This window comes from Chelmon rostratus, chromosome 24 (genome assembly GCF_017976325.1).
Source record: "Chelmon rostratus isolate fCheRos1 chromosome 24, fCheRos1.pri, whole genome shotgun sequence".
Taxonomy (NCBI): Eukaryota; Metazoa; Chordata; class Actinopteri; order Chaetodontiformes; family Chaetodontidae; genus Chelmon; species Chelmon rostratus.
This window is the reverse complement of record NC_055681.1, coordinates 13510452-13531037: the sequence shown is the minus strand read 5'-3', so window position 1 is coordinate 13531037 and position 20586 is coordinate 13510452. Positions and strand designations below refer to the sequence as shown.

At 41.1% G+C, this 20586-nt stretch overlaps 1 protein-coding gene across 5 annotated transcripts; it reads right to left on the bottom strand.

The window, feature by feature from the left end:
* Positions 1-676: 676 nt before the first annotated feature.
* cd99 (CD99 molecule) lies at positions 677-20455 on the bottom strand. 5 transcript variants are annotated; one of them, XM_041966062.1, is made up of 16 exons: positions 20225-20452; positions 16491-16523; positions 16205-16264; positions 15273-15311; positions 14606-14659; positions 14437-14475; positions 13598-13651; positions 13431-13469; positions 12456-12509; positions 12218-12298; positions 9943-9975; positions 9375-9395; positions 5093-5209; positions 4916-4969; positions 3061-3109; positions 677-2653 (listed from the first exon to the last, which is right to left on the bottom strand). In XM_041966062.1, the coding sequence occupies exons 1-15, from the start codon at positions 20283-20285 to the stop codon at positions 3081-3083; spliced, it is 768 nt and encodes a 255-aa protein (XP_041821996.1). In that variant the 5' UTR covers positions 20286-20452; the 3' UTR covers positions 677-2653; positions 3061-3080. The 5 variants fall into 5 exon arrangements, with proteins under 5 accessions (XP_041821996.1, XP_041821995.1, XP_041821998.1 ...); XM_041966061.1 differs by having other exon boundaries at positions 677-3109; positions 20225-20451; XM_041966064.1 differs by lacking the exons at positions 13431-13469; positions 13598-13651 and having other exon boundaries at positions 677-3109; positions 20225-20454.
* Positions 20456-20586: the final 131 nt, after the last annotated feature.

Below are 20586 nucleotides of genomic sequence, written 5' to 3'. Positions count from 1 at the left end.
TCTGTTATAGTACTTGGCTTTGGACATAGAGCAAATTAGCTGGGATCAAGTATGAGAATGCATCCACGCATTCATGCATTCTCACACACCCAACCTCAGAAACATTTGACCTCCATGCTAAAGATTAGATGTGACCCAATGACACGTCCTTCAAGGCTTCAGGGCAAACGTGCAGGGGCTGGGCAAAGTGAACAATGAGAAAAGAACTCTGCTTCGTCCTCTGATGCCTCCAACAAGTGTGGACGACAACCAGATGATGAGCCACGAAAGGGGATGTGGCAAAACTGTGTGTGTATTTGAATGTCTGTCTCTGTATGAGTGTATGTCTTCCTACAGAAGTTATGCGCTCGTGACCAAACTTTCCACAAAGTCTTGCGCAAGTCTGCACCCATTTGGAAGTTTCTAATCTTACAGACCACTCAAAGTGCTTTACAACACAGGCCAGCATTCAAACACACACACATTCATACTCTGAAGGCAAAGGCTACCACGCCAGGTGCCACATGGCTACTTTTATTTGGTGATGAAGACAGAGATATGCGGTGGAAAGGTGCGAAAAATAGCCAGGAAGTGGACCTTGAGTTGAAATTATTTTGTCACGCTAACGAATCTCAAGGTCGAGAAGGAACTTCTATTCTCAAGTGAAGTGAGTAAATATATAGACAAAAAGCAAAGAAACTGTACAACACCACTTTATTGAAAACATGTACACACACTTTAAATCCACACACGAAAGTAACATTGCTCCGATCATCAGATGTAACATACATGCATCAAGTCTACGATCGTGAAACTGAAACAAGTTTGCATACAAAAATCTCCAGAAATACACAAATTGAGATCATGGTTGTTCATACTGAAATGCTCAAAGCACACTGCAACATCAGGCCGAGCGCAAAAGTCAGCAGGCGTCTGTACACATCATTCTCAAGTATTTACAGCCAGCGAGGGTGCAGCTCATCTCAATATTTTAGCAATACCAAAACTCTGATTTTGTGATACTTCTTGTTCATTTGTGACTCAAACTGAAGACACATGGGCGAGTCTGAGGGACCCAGCATGACTGACAATGCAGAAAACTTGTTGATTATCATAATTACACAGAAAAGTGCATCAGCATGGCCTCAGCTGCTCTGCTGGCAAGCAATCGGAGCATCAAAGCTGAGTAAAAAATGCAGACTGCAAAAAGTCTCCATCTTATCCGTCTGTCTATGATTGATCCCTGAAAAGCTTATTTTCTTACAACGAACCAAAAAAAAACCATCTTGTTTCAAGTTTGTTTCATGTCTCACTTGTTTTAAAGCTGCATTTGTCCTTTTTTTCTATCACTAGGGGGCAGTGGAAAGGCATTTAACCTCATGAAGTTATGGCTAACATGTTAGCAGACACATGGGCAGCCCATTGCTCTCCGCCAACTGCTGAGGTATTGATTGGTGCAGCTGTAAGAAAATAAGACTTTCGCAAAGCACAAACTCTAGGATCAATCTCCAACAAAACAACAAACAAATCGCTGATACTTATACTGTATGCTACAATTTTATGCGTGATTAAAAAAAACAATCCTAAGCAATCTCACATGCCACTAAACTGTGTACATTTCCTGGATGTATACATGTAGTAAGTGTCTTTGTGTCATCACAATCACTTTTTTATGTTTTAAAAAAAAGCTCCTTCTGCTGGATCAGATCCAGTTCCATGATAATTACGTCAGTACAACTTCAAACAACGTTGTGTTGCGCTGTGAAAAGGAGAACAGCAGCCAGAACCTTTATTTACCTCAACAACAGTGAGAACATGGCGTTTATTTGAAGCAGGCCTGAATTTGAAATTTCCTCTTTAAAAAGTATGTTTTATCAAGTTTAAGTAGTCAATCAGCTGCTGATGCTGCTTTCTGTTGATGCGAACACCACTCCCTCTGTGTTTAGTCTTTCTTTAGAAATTCAGGACATTGAATATTTCCACTAATTCAAGCAGCACAATAACAGAGTTATGTCATACTTACCACTTGGTTCTCTCAAGCTTCTCTTCTCTAATAATAATGTTTTTATTCATGAATTATTTCCAATTGCTGACGTTTTGCTGTTTTTCTTTACATTGCTGTTACCATCAATCAAACCCAACACTTCCTGAGACACCGACTTCACATTAAAAGCCTTCCAGCAGCTACAAAGTAGGCTGTTCCTAGTAGGCTTTTAGTTTGAAACATCTGCAAGATGTCTTGGGTTGCATAACAGTGGTTAAAAAAAGAAAAAAGCATTTGTGATAAAAGGAAGTATTGATGGCAGCAGTGTGGTGAGCATGACATGACTGTTATTGTAATAATTGAATTTGTGCTTTGGAAATGCACAGTGTGCTGAATTTAAAACGTGAGCCACTGTGGTACAATGATATCGGCTGAGGAGTGCATTAAAGGGTCAGTTCGCAAAAACAAGAAAAAAACAAAAAAAGTTAGAGGCAGACATTGCAGAGACAGAAAATAAAAGAATGGCGGGACACCACAGATGTCTTGTTTTTTTTCATTGTGATTGGGGAGAGCAAACCCTTCAGGATTTAAGGTGCAAAAGACAATACTCTCCATCCACTCTGAGGCATGCCGTCTGCAGGGGGTCTGCTACAATCAATGCTCAGACGGTTTCGGTTTAGAACATCGTTTCTGTAAAAAAAAAAATTGACTTGCATGATGCAGTGAGCCCTTCCCATGTAGCACCTCTGTTAAATTAAACACACTTCTGCAGTTAAGGGAAACAAAACGATGCATTCACGTGTACAGTAGTTAGAAACAGACAAAGCACACAAACACAGAGATCTGTGTAAAACAAATATACGCAGAAAAAATCACTGAATTAATCAAAGCAGCTCCACTGACGACTAGGATTGATTTTTGTTTAGTGAACGGAAAAATAAACGATACACAACGCACAACTTCATTTAGGCTTAAGTTGCATTCATGGTTTAAACTAGGAGGCTGTAGAAAGACCCAGAGAAGTCTCATTTTTAGATCAAAGGTGACAAATGATTGAAAGTCGAACGACGGTGAGTTTCGCAGAGAAGGCCACTGACTTGTCTTGTGCAGACGGTGTCTAGGACGTCCTCAGCAGGTTGCTGAACACTGAAATGTGAGAGCACAGAACAATTAAGAGTCTGACGAAACCTTCAGTTCACTACCTGATGTTGACCACCTGTTGTCAGGCTACACACACATTTGCTTTTGGCTTGGTGTCTGGTTTTAAGGCACCTGTTGCTCTGAATATGTTATAATAGAAATGTCTTCTAATTCTTACCCCATCAGCACTGTGCAATGACAAAACATAAGGCAAAGACAGCATTAAGATGATCTCTGGGATCACTTCAGTACTACTCTGAGTGCCTTTACTTGAGCATTCTCATTTCATGCTTTATATTACCACTTCCCTATATTTCAAAAGGGAAATGTTGTACTTTTAATTGCAATGCATTTATCCGACAGCAGTAGTTTTAATGTGCTGGTAACTCAGCAAATGAAAACTTTACAGACTAAACTAATGAATCATAATAATGACTTCATTTAAATTTTCAAAAAACAAATATTGTAATAATAACAAGCAAGGTGTGAACCACTAAAACAGTAAACACAGGTTAAGTAAAACCAATGAATGACCAACTCAAGATTTTTCTTCTCCAAAAAAAGCGTGTTTTTAAGAGAGATTTAAAAGCAGAAACAGAGCTTGCTGAAGTTTGGAGAGGTTGTGTTGAGTTGAGGAGTACAGCGAGTTACAATAGTAACCAGGATGTCATGATGACATTTTCCCAACTTACAGGAGATTAAAAAAAAGATTGAATTTTCAAAACATTATGAAGTTGCTGAAAGCACAACTGGATGACTGATTGTTTGGGGAGACTGGCGCCCTTCGGATCGGGAGAGAAGCTCCTTTGCTGAGGCGACCAAGGGCACAGGTGATAAGCTGTGCTGTCCTCCAGACATGGCGGGCCAGAATGTCTCGGACGTATTGTTATTGCCTGAAGAATGACCATAACTGGGCATGAACCAGATCTAGCGCTCTCAGCTAGGATAAAGGACTGATCACGGGAAGCATCCATGAGAACTGAGGGTTTTTTTTCCAGGACCTGAGCTAGGAGGGGAAGTTTAGATATTGAGTGGAAGTTATTTAAAATAGATGGATCACAAGATTTCAAGAAGTGGCTGAACTAAAGCGACACTTGACCAGATAACAGTGAGGAACTGATAATGGCTCGGACAAATGGGAAGATTGAATATTTCTTTCATAATGAGCAGTGAACAGGAGGGTGAATTGATTTTAATAACAACACTGGTTAAATGCTTCGTCCTAACTGACGCTAGCAGGGTGCGAGGGGTTTCAAAGCAAAGGTCAGGGGGACCTTGAGACGGATGAATAATTCCTTCCATCTTGAACCTCATTAGTGAAAAATACTAAAAACTCGTCACCTTTATCAAGGAGGGTTGTGGTGTGACTCATAATACCTCAGAGGCGTCTGGAGTCTGGTTTCTCTTTGGCTATAAGATCTGAAACATAATTAGTACGAGCGATTTGAACTTCTTCTCTTGATCAAATGGATTTCATCAGTAATCCAGGGCCAAGGTGGCATTTTAGTCCTTTTAACAAGAGCAATATTATCTGGAATATTTACACAAGTGGAATAAAGCTGATATGAAGCAGCTGAGCCGAGGCTCGCTGAGGAGCGGGGCTAGAGGTCAGAGGAGGCCAGCGCCATCATGAGGTAATGCTTCAGAAGTGCTGCTGAAGCTCTACAGACCTTCTGAGCTTAATGTCGTTTGTGCTTATGTACGATAACAGTGGGGGCAGTGGGATTATGGTCTAGTGCATTTCTCACTCATCTGTAAAATGTGAGTATCCTGAAGATGTTTCAGTTCCCTTGCTCAGACAAAGAAACTTACCTTGAGGATCAGACTGAGTACCTTGATGGCCTTTACCGCTCTCTGGATCTGCCCCTAAATACACAACATTTCATCAGTACGATCCCCGTGACAACACCTGTAGCACAACTACACTTCCTTTTATTTGTGACTCTATTCAAGTCTATATTATTGTTTATATAGACTGCATCGACTGACCTCCCTGCAGCTTGAAGCAGAGCTTTTTCTTCTGATAAGCGAAGTAACTGGATGCTGCTCCCAGAAGAGCGACTCCTACGGCGCTGACAATTCCTGCAATCTGTCCAGATCCAGCTTCTGTGGGACAAGAAATAAAACCAAACATTGTTACAGCAGACTGCGTTTTCATAAAAGAAAGCCAAAGTTTGTGTATATTTTTTGGATATGGCGTCTGAAACGCTGTATAAATCAGATGTTGCTGTTCGGTCGTCTTATTTTCCCTGCAGCTGAGCTTTTTATCTATAAACACACATTTGATAGGGTGCTACATCACAGTTTATGATTTGCAATCATCAGTGCAAACAACAAAAATGAAGCGGCCATTGATTTTGTTTGCACTTTTCATGCATCTTTGTTGTTCCTTATATCATGTTTTCTCTGCTCCAGTGACAGAATATTCTCCATATTAAAGAAATCACTCAAATAAACTGAACATATAGATAGATTTCTTATTCCTCACTTTTCTCTCCTACTCTCCTGATTTTTATAGCAGACTAAAGTGGAATTCTTTGTTGGTGTAAGTTCAGTATATAAAGGCTCTGTTACTGTGAACTGTCATAACCACAGTTGTCCACAAGGTGGCGGCCAATAACTTTTGCTGACTGTCAGAATCCATCTGCGCTGGCAAAAAGTTTCCATAACCAACTGGAAGGGAAAACTGTAGTTAAAATGTGAGAAACAGAACATAAGAAACACGAAGACTGAAAGCGTCAATGCCAAGCAGGGGATTCAGTGGTAAAACTAACAGAGGATAAAAGAGAAGCAGGTCCAGAAAGATGGATTAAAAGTACAAAAGTGAGCCCACCCAAGCTCTGGGGCAGGGTGGGGCACAGAGGCGGCACACACACACACAAAGGGATGATGGCACTGACACACACACACTGGCTGCATGATTCATAATCCTGCACTGTTCACTGGCAAGACCTGAAAACCACTGTGAGTCATGTGGGAGAGGTGTGTCTTGTGATGGTGCAGTGTACTAAAACAGGGCGTTGCCTGGACATAAAAACAAAAACAGAAAAAAGCAGCACAGGATACTAGCCTACAGCATGACTTACTGCTGAAAAATGCTGAGCATGTGGACAGTGTTCCCTCCCACCTTCACTGTCTGCCTCTATTGGACTCATGATCCAGTGTTGGATTAACCCCGAGGGGCTCAATCCTATCTGCTCTTCACAATAATGTGATCGCACCCACATTTATTAACCCTTTGAGCCTTCGGCTGTTTCCGCTCAGCTTTCGCTCCCTTTATCTTCAGGCCTGGCTTTTCGGTGCTACGTCACGTTTTTATGAAAAAAAAAGTTTCATGCAATTTGAAACTGGGCTTTTCTGCCTGTATGCGTTTTCATCGCGCCACACGTAGCTGCATATTGCTGGACAGTGGAGTGTCATTGTTCTGTAAGAATCATGTTATGTTAACAACAAAACCTGCAGACTTGTGTTTGGCTGAATGCTGCACATTGTAACAAGAAGTTACACCTGAGCCTTGTCACTGTTATTATTAGTAGTGGTGGAATAAGACTCTACCTCACCATTTCATTTTTTATTGCATTATATAGCTTACTGTGCATCAGTTTATAACAATACTGTTCTGTTATTGTGCTTTTTGTCATATATACTTCATAGTATTGCATTGTTACTGTATCGTGTGTGTGTATATTACACATATAGTATACATATATTATGTTACAATATATACTTTTGAGCATATGTCAGGGATCAGTCAAAAGTCTTTTCATTCTGAGTCTTTGTTATTTTTTTTAATACATTAAAAAAGCTTATATTCATAGAATTTGTCCCTCCTCCTTTAAAAAAATGTCTCATGTTCAGAGTCCTGGAACTTCAGTTCCCCTCTTGCAGGTGATAAAATGCGAACATAATACTGCTGTGTACTTTAAGTGAGCTAGGTGTGGACACTTTAACCATGGAAACAACAATCAACTGGATTACTGCGACTGTCGAAGTTAATTATCATCAACTACGATCTTTTCCAGGATTTCTATGCAGATTTGTGGCTGTTTAGCTGCTATCAGTGGAAACAGTGAGTCACATTGATTCCAGCAGCACTGTATGTGTATGTGTCTGATTTCTGTGTGTTCACAGTACATTATATCAACTGAAATATTAAAGGTATTCAAACTAGAGCAAGACAGGATGCAAATATCAGGTAAAAATGAGGAGCCACTCTGAGGCTCTTACCAAGTTTAAGTTTTGTTGTGCAATAGTGGTGCAAAGAACCAATGAGGGAGGAGCTTTTGAGGGTGTGGTGATCTGGGTCGGTTGCCCACTTTGCCCACTTTGCATGTATCATAAATCAAACACACTGTGACCTGAATGCTGACAATTCCTCTGGTTTGCTTTATTCAGTATGCATTACACGCTTCATCTGCTTTCTTAGATTGCAATCAGTGCAGCAAAGTCACAAATTCCATACAGTACAAAGAACCCGCCAAAAATAAATATCCCGCCAGTTACCAAAGAGTGCACAAACAACTACTCACAAGCTAAGAAGTGCCAAGAGGGAAAAACCATCATCTGATCAAATACCTAAAATGAGAGGGTTTTAAATGAGAAGTCTGCAGGCCTGCATTTGGATCTCTCAGCACAGTGCTGTGAGTGCTGCCGGCAGTATGTTAAGAATGTGTGCAGCCTGCTGCTGACTGCGGAGGATTCAAGGTGTCTGGACTGACAGCGGGTGCATGGGCAGAAACCAGGCGTGTCCCGACACGAAGTGATGAAGCAAAAAACACTCCGAAACAAAAGACGTGATCTCTTTTTCTGCAAATAAAACAACAGGGACTGGAATCTATTTGGTTTGGAGTCTGAAAGCACAGCGCAGCTCCTGAGCAGACGTTCAGTCAGAGCGCTTTACTCACTTACTTCAAATCAGAAGAGTCATTTCCTGTCTTATGATTTTATTTAGTGCTAAATAACATACTAGGACAACAATGCTCTACAAGTATCAAAACAGCATGCACTGAAAATCATTCTACTTTCAGAAAAGTGCCTGATCCACTAATAAATGTGTGGCGGTTAAAACAAGGTCGAGTTCACACTCTGCTGCAAAATTAACGCTGCAACAACATATGCATGAGTCATGGCATTTCATGAATAGGAGAGCTGGGTGGAGAGTGAAAGAAAAAGGAATGTATGTACACACCCAAATACAGGGTAGGCCTGGAGTCACAGGGTTAAAGTCAGTGCTGCTGGTTCTAACTGGGGGGTTCAGTAATAAAGCATTTCTAGACTTAGAATGGTGGATCAATGCATTTTACACCGATCACACAGCTCAAGCACAGACCTGCAGCTGTAAGTGTCCATAGACCAGAGGTCAAAGGGCACAGGAAGTGCATCCATCTAGTTACACAGTTTAGAGATGCACTGCAGCAAAACCCTTCAAAATTACATTAAAAAACTGCAAGGAAGATAAAAAAGTATCCCAATGACCACAATCTTGGCTTGGCCTGTCTGATTCTTGACTTGTCAAACACCCTATTATATCCACATATACTCTATGCAAGTGTATATTTTTTCAAGACCGAGTCAGATTGAAGCAAACATTTGTAAACCACGAGTTGAGCTTAATCTCAGGCCCGAGAGCCGATCGGAAGTTGTGGATTGATGGTTCATGGCACAGCTTGTAGCAGATCCATGGCCCTCTCTAACAAAGGTGCTATAGTTTGCTTTAAGTTGGAAATCCACATATGGAATTCCTCTGGCATGTTAGCATTTAGCATCTTCAGGATTTGGCCCCACAGAAGGTCTGGATCTGCAACGACAGATAATCGTAGCAGGGTTTTAGCCAACGACACCAGACCAGGGATACCAATATGAAGAACAGACCAGTAAGCAACTAAAGCAAACTGCCAGTTAATCCTCAAAGATCTCGCTTTTGTCAAGTGAAATGAAACTAAACACAACTGATCAAATACCTAAAGAGTGATCCAGCTGAAATATCCTCTGTCAACATGATGCGAATAGAGTTGCAAAAGGTACGAAAGTACAAAACCACAAGCATAATGACGAATTAACGTGATGCCAAGACACCAACACAACCACTGCGGAATGAGAAACAAACAGAAGCAGTGAAGGCACAACTTCCTCTGAGACAAGAAACAGGAAATTCCCAACAAGAGCTCAAGGACTGATCGGGTCCATAGGGAAACATAACGGCACCCGGACTGATAATAACAGAGCATAGAGACAAAGAGAGGAAGTACATCCAGATTAGAGATGGATTTACCTTGAGGCTGGTCAGCACCACCTGTCAGGAACACAGAAAGAAAATCAATACAAATGTTCATGGTCAGAAATTGTTTTAAACTATTAAAAACACTAAATACAAATGCAAGGTTCATACTGTCCAGACTCAGTCGTGTACCAATAATCAATATGTCCCAACAAATACACATATTCATGAGCGTTACTCCAGAAATGTACTGCTGTACTTCATAAAGTTGGAGGATTCACCAAAAAATATCCACACATCCTGATTTTTAGTCCCTCCGTTGGCTCAGGCTCCAAAAACACCAGATCCTATATTTCCCATAATGCAAACAAAAACGCCTTTTTGTTAAACTCGTCCTGTCGGTTGAAGAGGTTTAACGTGCCGACCACGTGACCACAACAACCCCCCGACCTACATGCTAATGCCAGCAAGCTCATGCTGACCAGTATTACAACATATTGGATTCATTCAAATTCTGATTTGATGATGGCACTGGATAAAAAGTCAGATGATCCACAGCGATTAGTCACAGATCATACAACCAGAAGTTTACAGAATTAAAAATAAAGCAATAAAAACATACCCTGAGGATTGTAGCCAGGGTCCTCTGGATGGCCTGGATTCAAATGAAGAGAGAGAAAAGTCAAGTTAGACCATTTTTTTAAATTTCCATCCACTCAACAGCCGTGTCCTGAGGGTAGGCGGTAGTGAAACTCTCTGAACAGAAACAGACACATCAGTATGACTGTCCCATCACGGTGCTTCCTCTAATACAAGAAGAGTTTTATTCACCAGGAGAAAAATTCCAGCTCAGAGGTTCTGTGTGCAGTAAACTGGAGTAAAATACAGAGTGTATACGATCGTGCAGAATCGGATCTGAAAAGCAACCATGTGGCTCTAATTACGCTGGAGAGCCTGTGGGTGTTTGTTCCTTTTTCTTTCTTTGGTAGAGGAACAACTAATTACTTCCATGCTATAGAGACACAAAAGACCTTAAAATACAACAGGCAGCGTCTTTGTCTTATTACTGCGATTTCTTTAAATGTACAATATAAAAATGCGGTTTTTAATCCTCGCCTGAGAGACGCCACCTTGGGAATTTTGAATAAATGAACTTGTGTGTGTTCATTTAACTCATCATGTCCTGTATTTGTATTCTTCAGGGTCATTCGGTAAAACTTGTACTGGCATGGAAATCTCTGTGGAGCGGTTGATAAAGCCGGTGAAAGCATGATAAACTGGGAACAGATACACTAACAACATGTGTGGGGAAAATTTTAAAGTAAGGCTCCCTGAACATTAATCTGGTGTTCAGAATAAAGGAAGCATGGAATTGTATTATTTAAATAAATGTTTTTAAGTAATGCAATTATGTATTTGCCAATAGATCCCTCTAAATCCCACACTGTGGAGCTTTCATATAACACAATTTGCATTTCAACCACACAACGTGCACAGTCAGTGTTGTGCATGAGCGTGCTAAAGGAGCGAGACAACACTCATGCACTGTGTTTCACATTACCCAGCATGCCGGATGGCGAAGGCATGAGAGGCAGAGTGGGGCGTGTCATGACTTTTTTGGCACGCCAGCATGGCTAGTGCTTGTGAAGTGTGAATTTGCACAACACGGTGCAAGTCCACTTCAAGCAGACAGCGCTTTTATCTTCATCGTGTGTGTGTGTGTGTGTGTGTTTGCACTGCAAAACACGTCTTAAGTCACGTGACGCGGGTCTGATGTTTTTATGGGAAAAACTGCATGTGCTAAAGTCGTGCCGAGGAACATAATGTAAAAGCACATCATCCTGTGCAAAACCAGCCTCCTGCTCTCTGCACACATCACTCTTTAATTGTACACGACAAACTATTTTCACTTCTCTTTAGGCAACACGGATACATGATTGAAAAGTGGTATGTGGCCCGCACGACAGCTACAGACACAGTCTGGTTAGAATTTGTCAGCATTACCATGACGCTAAATAAATGTTGTGGTGTTGCGCCATTCTCCTGAGATTCTCTTGGCTGAGTCAGAGGTGGAGAAGGACAACAAGGCAGAACAGAGAAGGAAGCTGAAAGAACTGAGGAGATACCAAAGATCAGTTGTGTGGCTCACACTGTCAGTCATTGAAACCTCTGCTGTTCATCAACTGTAATCCAGACGAGTGAGAAGTATTTCAATATCACCCATATATAATCAATATTCTCTTCCATCTCATTAGTTTCAAACTCAAGTGTGAACTGTGTTGTGCTGCAATGTCATTTTGGGATGCAGAGGCGCTGTAATGAATCACACAGTGTATATTTAACCGCAAAGGTCTGCAGTGTGAACACAGTCGAATGTCTTCAGATGACATTTGACCAAGCAGCTGGCACCACAAGCAAAACAAGGAAAACTAAAATTACCCCCCACCAGTCAGAGGAGCACAGAGGGCTGATAGAGAGCTTCATCACGCGGTGCAACAACAAGCACCTGAAGCTCAATATCAGCAGAAACAAGTGATCTTATGGTGGACTACAATGCTTCAAATATGGACGTTGCTGCAGAGAAGCTACAGGTTGTGAAGCGTGGATGCTTTACAAACATCTTCAACCAATTCAGTATCTGACCAAATGTCAGACAAGCTCTGCAGAAACACACGCAGGGAAGCTGACCTTTGACCTTTGGGTATAAATGTCATCACTTGAGAGACATTTGTGTGAAATTTTGTCATAATTAGTGTAGGCATTCTTTAGTGTAGGACAGACGACCCAAAAAAATAATGCCTCTGGCCACAGCTATGGTTGCAGAGGCATAAAAAGAGCAGCTGCATAGCAACCAAAATCAAAGTGGAGACATTTTTAGGGTGGCACTGATGTCTTACCTCCACCCGGGCGGCCTCCTTCGGGCTTGTAGTCCCCACCGCTAACATCTAGCAAGTCTGAGTCATCAAAAGATCCACCACCTTTAAGAAATGAACAACAAGACGTGTAAAAAACAAGAACACTTTGGCTCTGCACATGGGATTTGTTGACAAGAAGAAAAACATAGAATATCATTGTTCTTTAACATCCAAGTAAAAAAAAAAAACATTCAGTGAGCTGAGATGTTTATAGACTCACCCCCTCCACCCTTTGGTGGTTTAACTGCAGGTTTGTCAGGTTTGGGGTTGGGGTCTGTGGGTACAGAGATACAGAGATGACTTCTGTTTCTAACTCAATTCTGGGCATAATACAGTGAGTGTGATTACAGAACGTAGACTGCACTATTCGTTATCTACAACAAGACTAACAAATACATCCATTCATATTTTACTGTGTCTTGTCCTGGGTTTTCAGGTCGGAGGTTGAGCACAGACCCGAACCCATTGGTTTAATTTCCTTTGTTAACCACTATTTCACAATAAAATCTATACATTTAGGTCATAGGAGTAAAGCAAAAGTAGCAACAAGACACTGGGCCTGCCTTTAAAACTTTACTTAAGTAAAAGTATGTAAGTATTATGAGCTAAATTTTATCAAAATAAAACATAATGCAGGAAAATGTTCTGCGTCAGTGTTTTATATTTGATGTTTTTGGATTAATATTACTGCTGAATTAACGTGTATGTAGCATTTTAATGAAAAGAAAAATTCAAATATCACCATATGAGGAGATAGATGGTTTTCACTGGACAGGAAGGGTATGAAAAAATGTAATCTGAAAAGTAACTAGTAACTAAATGCTGTCAGACAAATGTGCTGGAGTAAAAAGTAAAATACTGGCCTGTGAGATGTAAAGGAGTAGAAGTACAAAGTTGCATAAGATGGAAATACTGAAGTTAAGTACAAGTACCTTGATTTTATACTTAAGCACAGTACTCCAGGAAGTATTCCACCAGGGGTAACACTGATTTGCTTTGTTTGTTTGTTTGCAAAGCTATAATTGGACAATCACTGCTTGGGGGAGGGATTTAGTGAATGATCATCTGATATAGGCAAAAATCTCTTTTAAAAGATAAAAACATGAAATCATCGGCCATAAAAACTCCACACTGGGCAGACACTAATTAAAATCACAATCATATTCATGTTAGAGAGACTTTCCACCAGGTTTACCTGGGCCGAGAGCATCCTCCAAATCAAGTCCAAAGCCACCTGCAATACACAAATACACAAACTTATTAACAGGATACGTTCATAAAATATAGAATATCACCAGCCTTGTTCTTTGAAAATTCAAAAGTCAGAAAACATTAAATGAGCTGAAATATTTGTCGACTCACCACCTCCGCTACTTGGTGGTTTCACAGCTGGTTTGTCAGGTTTGGGAGTGGGGTCTGCCGGTACAGAGATATTATCAGCATTTATTATTAAGAAAATACAGCAAGAAAGCAGAGAAATGACGACAAGCTCTCCCAAAATCCAAACCTCGATCCGCATCCGGAACAAACTGGAAGTCAGTCCAGACCCAGCCCATATCGTCAACTGGCTGCCCGCGGGTCACATCCAGCCCACCCCATTCCCATCCGGCCCCCAGAGTATTAATGAATTCAGAAAATGCTCTAATGTTTTTCTGGTCCGCCCTGAGAGTGACGGTTGATCAGCCTGCCAGCTGCTGGCAATGAGGCAAAAAGTCTGCATTTCATGGACAGTCACAGAAAATCACTCAGCTTGTCTATTAGACTTGAGACGCATCACTTGGGTTTATTTTCATTGGCCAAATATTGTACTGAGTCCCAGAAGAGGAGTTTTGAGATGAGTTTTTGTTGAGATAAGGACTCATTCACTGATAGTTGAACTGTGGGGTTTGTATTGAGCCCTGACTGACTCCTTGCTGGAGGTCTATTTTTAGTTCAGCATCTAGTTATCATTACTAGATTTTCCCTACCTTTTATGAGTCTGTTGACACTGATATACACTAAATTAGATTAAAGCACCCTCCAAGCCCCCATACATACCACCTCACTGTGGAGGGGTGTACAGTTTGATGAGTATACCATGCCTACTCATGATTACTGAGCTATAATTGGACAATAACTTTTTGGGGGAGGGATTTAGAGACTTTACAGACTAATTCAAACCGTATATCATATTCATATCAGAGACTTTCCACCAGGTTTACCTGGGCCGAGAGCATCCTCCAAATCAAGTCCAAAGCCACCTGCAACACACAAATACACAAACTTATCGGTGGGACACATTTTGACAAGAATAAAGCAGATCGCCAGCCTTGCTCGTTGTAAATTAAAGATCAATAAACATTACATGAGCTGAAATATTAGTCGACTCACCCCCTCTGCTCTTTGGTGGTTTCACAGCTGGTTTGTCAGGTTTGGGAGTGGGGTCTTTGGGGACAGAGATATTACCAGCATTCAGGAATAAGTAAATGTGTGTGCGTGGCACCAAAGTGTCTGCATGTAGCAAAACTACCAGAGGATTATAAAGGCAAAACGTGTTGATGAACCAAAAGAAAAGCTGGACAGAGATCACTTTGAGAATAAACTGGGATACATTTTGACTTTTATCTCTTACTGGATACTTGACAATCAGGCTCATCCACCTCTGATATGATGAGCATGATGCAGTTTGTCTGATTACAGAATGGGACTGCACGATTGTCTCAAACAAGAAATCAAATGCAATGCAGAAATATAACAAATATATCCATGAATATTTTACTGTCCTTTGCCTTGTCCTGGGTTGGAGAGGTTCAGCACTCCGTCAGCTGTCTTAATTTTCTTTTTCAACAGATCTTTCACTGAGACAAATCTATACGTTTAGGTCATTATATGTCATAGCTGGACAGCTGCCAAGCTTTCAGATGACATAACATTTAGCAAATGGTCCACTGATGCTTTCAGATAATAAAAACATGGAAGCATCAGTCATTATAACTCCATACAGGGCAGACCCTAATTAGAAGCATATATCACATTCATATCAGAGAGACAGGTTTACCTGGGCCAAGAGCGTCCCCCAAATCTAATCCAAAGCCACCTATAACACACAAATACACAAAGTGTGAACAATGACCAAATCACTCATTTGTTATGGTAAGTTGTGTTCAGATGTTAGCATTTGTTAGCATGGCTGCAGACTTCTAGAACCACAGACAGATAATGTTATCTATCGTTCCAACTTTTTTCTTTTAATATTTTTTGTAAATAAGAGGAAATTTAGGCATCATGGTTTCTACTCTGGAAGGAGAGGTCTGGTAAGAGGTCACCAATAATACGAGGAATCTTCCTGTGTTACAGAAAACACAGGAGCTGTGGTTGCTGATGAACCTCGACAGACAGCAAAGGTCGTCAGGAAGACTCAACTACATCCACTTCATGTGACAGGAGCTGTTATCTTGGTTAATGTGGTTTAGGGCGCATCGGAAGCAGAAATGTGACTGATGCAGTCTGGATGCAGTGTTGTGGGGTTGTTATAGACCACAGGTACTAGGCCAAAGTAAAAGTTAAATGTCAGATCTTGTAAAGAGCCATAGGTGCAAACAGTGACTGTAGTCCTGGTGCTACAACTGCCGACTTTTTTCCTTGTAACTGGAAAAATGGTTTTCGTAACCCAGAAACAAGTTGAAACATCTCATAAACGACATGTTCAGATATTTTTTGTTACAGTACCACACTGTGTGTAGTCTGTAGACCACGCAACGTGTTGACCTCAGCTTCTTTTTAGGTTACCAGAGAAAGTATGCTTAAAATATTCAGGAATAAATGCTTTCACACTGGCCTGTCCAATCAGGACACAAGAAACCTAAGTAGTGTTAACGAAGGATATAACTTCTACATGGGACATTCCCTCCCTCGAAAATCCAATTCCTGGAGTGCTTGGCTTTTTCTTAATAACAGATATTATTCCATCAGAGGTGAAAGGATACAAACCATCAGTTTTCGGCTTCTCTGGGGCCTTCGGTTGCTCTTTGGGTTTTGCAGGGGTTGGTGCTGAGAAACAAGGGGAATTGAACAGTTACTGTCTGACAGCAAGTCAACATGTCTACTTCTACTGTCTTCTGCCTGTTCCTTGCTTCATTGAAGCTATACATTGTGATGCTCATATTGCCAGAATTCCCAACATGCAATAGTTGACTCCATGGTGAGTAATAAACAGATCATAAATAGACTACAGACACCGATGAATCATCATCATTCTGCCCCAACAGCCACTTACCTACATCATCCAAAGCATCAAACAGGTCAAAGTCTGGATGGAGAAGACAGAAGGAACACCGTTACAAAGCAGCATTGCTACGCTAACAGTACAGTATTTCTGGGCCTTTCACTCAGAGCCTATGGCTGCACAGCTACCAGCCACATAGTATTCTGTGTTTTTCCTTCGCAGTGGAAGCACATGTGTTCTGTGTTTGAGTGTTGCAGGAAATTTTGCGGTATATTTGCTGGTTGCTATGGCAGCGCTGACTGTTACACTGAGCATGAGTCAGTACTGAAACTAGTGAGTTGTTCCCCCACAGAAAAGCACATGCCGACACTTCGCGGCCAGGAGGCTGTAAAGCGCACAGAACAATGCCCAAGTTACAGTGGCCGATATTGTGAAACACACACCCATAAAAGCCTTCTGCTACTTTGCTGCATGGATTTAAAATAATCTGCAGAGCACACTACATTTTAATTATCTAGTCTCCTTGGAAAAATTTAAAGGCATGTCGAATGTGCATGTAACTTGGGTGTCTGTGCTGGCCAGGTCCAGCTTAGAAAAGAGATTTCAACCTCAAGGAGCATCCTGGTTAAATAAAGGCTAAAAAGACATTAAAATCAGCCACTTCCAAAACAGCTAAATATATATAAATACAACCCAAGAAAAGCTCACAGCACACTTTCTACAGGCCGACACGCTGTCAGCTCAGGCTGCTGCAACATGTGACCTATTTGTTGGTTGAGCTAGAACTTTCATACTAACCTTCCACAATAACGCCAGCGTGTCATCTGACATTGTTCTTGAAACCATCAATAACTTTTTCTGTGTGTCACTTACTGGCAAAACAAGTTCTGAACAGAACATTGACATATGATCCCTTATAGTGATAATAAAGTTGCTATGGCTAACGTGTTCATCCAGCAGAAAAAAAACACAGCTGACTGCAGCTACAGCGATCGTTTGCACAAGTCCTGACTCTAAACAAAGACTTTCCTCTCCAGTCATATAGATTTTCTCTCATTTACACACACTTTGGATGTTGGATTAGTTCTTAGTAACAGAGATAAAACAATGCATTTAAATATTTTGTCACTGCTTTTTATACAGAGGATTTTCACGAGTGATCTTATAAGAGAGAGTTGTGACTGTTTATGTGAGTGAGGGAAAATTGTTTCAAAAATCTATTCAAGTAATCACATGTGGGCGAATTTTTCCATTATTTTGGATCTCAAAAAAAAAAAAAGGATGTCAGACACAACTGCATGATGATTCAGTGTTTCAATGGTGCCACTGTTTTATGTGTTGTTTTACCTGATGAATCATTAATGTGGACTGGGTATATAAGGTTAAAAGGCAAGAGCCCTTATATTCAATATTGCTGTTTCATCTTCAGGCCATGGTTAGACTAAGAACGTACCGATTGCCTACAGACTATGCAGGCCAAGTCCAAAGCTACTACTTCCTTTTTCCATTTCACCAGAAAAAAAACCTACTAAAAATACTTCTTTCATGGGTTTCCACATTCTTACTGGGTTCCAGATGCTGCTGACAATTTAGAAATGACAATTTATGAACGCTGTAAAATGTAAAGGTATTAAATCCCTGCAAAATATCAACATCAGCCGTGACTAAGCTACAAAACATCGGTCTAACCTACTTCCACCAGATAGCATGCCATCTACTTTTCATTTGCATGCCTGCCCTCGTTCCCCTTCACAGGAAGCAGAGTTCGCAGTATTATAGTAGGACTGCAACTGCTACAATTCTTAGTATTTCTCCATGCATTTGTGGCTCATCGAAAACACGATCTCTGTATCTGGCATATGGCTTTTTATAAATCTGTTCATGCATTTTATTTTAGTTTGCAGTTTACAGTGTTTCATTATCTTTCAATTCCTCATCCCTTCAATCCCTGACAGTATTTCTTTCATATTAAAACTGTCTGTTAGAATACTTATAATGACTCAGATGCTCTTTTATCTGTTGATGTCCTTTGCACTATATGGCCAAAAATATGTGGACAGCTGAATACTTCATCCTTATGTGACATGTAACGTTATAACATTAAAGCGCTGTGTTAACAGCCTCCACTCTTTCGGCTGCAGGGATTTGGTCCCATTCAGAAACAGCAGCATTAATGAGGTCCAGCACTGACGTTGTGTGTTAAGACCTGACCCACGGTCTGTGTTCCAGTCAATCCCAAAGGTGCTGGATGAGCTTCAGGTGAGTCAAGTTCTTCCACAGCAAACTGGCAGAACCATTTCTTCGTGGACCTGGCTTTGTAATACTGATGTAGGAAATGGTCTTTCCAAACGGTTCCCACAAGGTTGGAAGAACACCACTGTCTTTGTCCTTGTATCCAGAAGCATGAGGATTTCCCTTGAAATGAGGGACCTCGTCCAAACCACCAAAATCCACAGACCAGAAGTAGTACAGAAGTGTGTGCAGAGTATGAGGTTGTGTACTTTTATCCATATACATACATTATATTTTACGGTAATGACGGCAGAAACAAATAAATCTGAAATGATTAGTCAATGAATCAGTTAGTCAGTAGTCAGAAAATCAATCTGCAACTATTCTGAGAGTATTATCGATTATCAATCCAATCATTTGGGGCTTACTGGGAAAAACACATTTTTGAACACATCAGTTTGGGCTTTAGGAAATTGTGCAGCATTTTTCTGAATTTTCTGAAATTTAATAGAGCAAACAATTCAGTAAATTAATCGAGAAAATAATCAGAATAATCACATGAAAATAATCATCGGCTGCAGCTGTAATGTCAAACAGACTTCCCTTGAACTACATAGTAACGTCCTCATTATGGTCCATCATCTGATTTCATCTCATGATCCCACCATATTAAAATCTCTTTTCCACAGGCATCCAAAACGTATAAAACTGTTCGCTGGACACTGATAAGCAATATCTCTTCAAGTCACAACTCAACTGAAGCTGTTTCCAGTTATGGAAATTATACAATGCAAAAAAAAAATCCTGCAAATTGGAACTAAACGAGAAATGTGGTGTTTTTTTCATAAGGTTTTTAGAGGTTTGAGCAACCTGGAGGGAGTTAAAAACCTATTTAAGCTAAAACCAATGCACAATCTGGAACCACTGGTCACCTTGTATGACCCGAGCCATCCAACACAATGAACCACACAGCCTGCCTCTGTCCTCTGTCCACAGCAGCCCTGTGAATACAGGCTGGATCATGCCCGAGCAACCTGGACAGGTAAATCCAACTTCTGATTCACTTCTGCATGCAAGGAGTCTCATCTGACCACAGTGGGACATCGACTTGAACACAACATAAAGGGATTTCTCAGCCGGGGGCTCAACGGACGTGGCACCACTCAACTTGATCTCATTTTAACTCCGTGATGGTCTCAAACAGACCAAACGCTGCCGCCCTGTGATGGATTCCTCCGCCCGTGAAGCGGACAGAGAGCTGGAGCACACAGCCCCCACATGATGGAAAACGGGACGAGGGCGAACCACCATGACCTCACTCCTAATAACCTCAAAACAACTTCTGTCGCAGCAAAAGCTAGCATACTTTTCTGTCAGGCTAAAATGAAATGCCCATGTTGCCATAGAAACACGCGGTACTTGAAGCCTTAAATTAGCCTTAAGTCTTCCCCGCGTCACCTTAAATGGCAAGACCAGCAAAATACATACCATAACCATAATGTAATCACTACACAACCTATATTTGCTGACACTAACTCCCAAAAGTAGCTTACCTTGCGTTAACGTCCCAGCAACAAGAAAAAGAAGTGGCACAATCCTCAAACAAAACTTCATTTTGACACGAACTTCGGGCGAGTTTTAACGCTGTGAGCCGCGACGCCTTCGCGGGTCTCTCTTTTAGCTAGCTAGCCGAGTGTTTGCGGGCACAGCTTTCTCGTCCTGACCGGACTGCTAAACCTCGCCTGGTGTCTCGTTACAGTTCGTAGTGAGTCAACTTCGCCTGTGAAGAGCACACAGGGTGTGGCAGCCCGTCAAAGGGGCGTTTTCGCTCCTATAAACAGCGTTAAATTAACCCTGAAGTGTGTTCTCCTGTCTGTGAGACGCGCAGAAACACAACATACGATGCGGGAAACAG

Coding starts and splice junctions, on each gene's coding strand:
- cd99 (XM_041966062.1), bottom strand. CDS start 20,285: ATGAAGTTTTGTTTGAGGATTGTGCCACTTCTTTTTCTTGTTGCTGGG. Junction 16,265..16,490: donor TGATGCTTTGGATGATGTAG/GTAAGTGGCTGT, acceptor CTTGTTTCTCAG/CACCAACCCCTGCAAAACCC. Junction 12,510..13,430: donor GGAGGATGCTCTCGGCCCAG/GTAAACCTGGTG, acceptor CTGTACCCACAG/ACCCCAACCCCAAACCTGAC.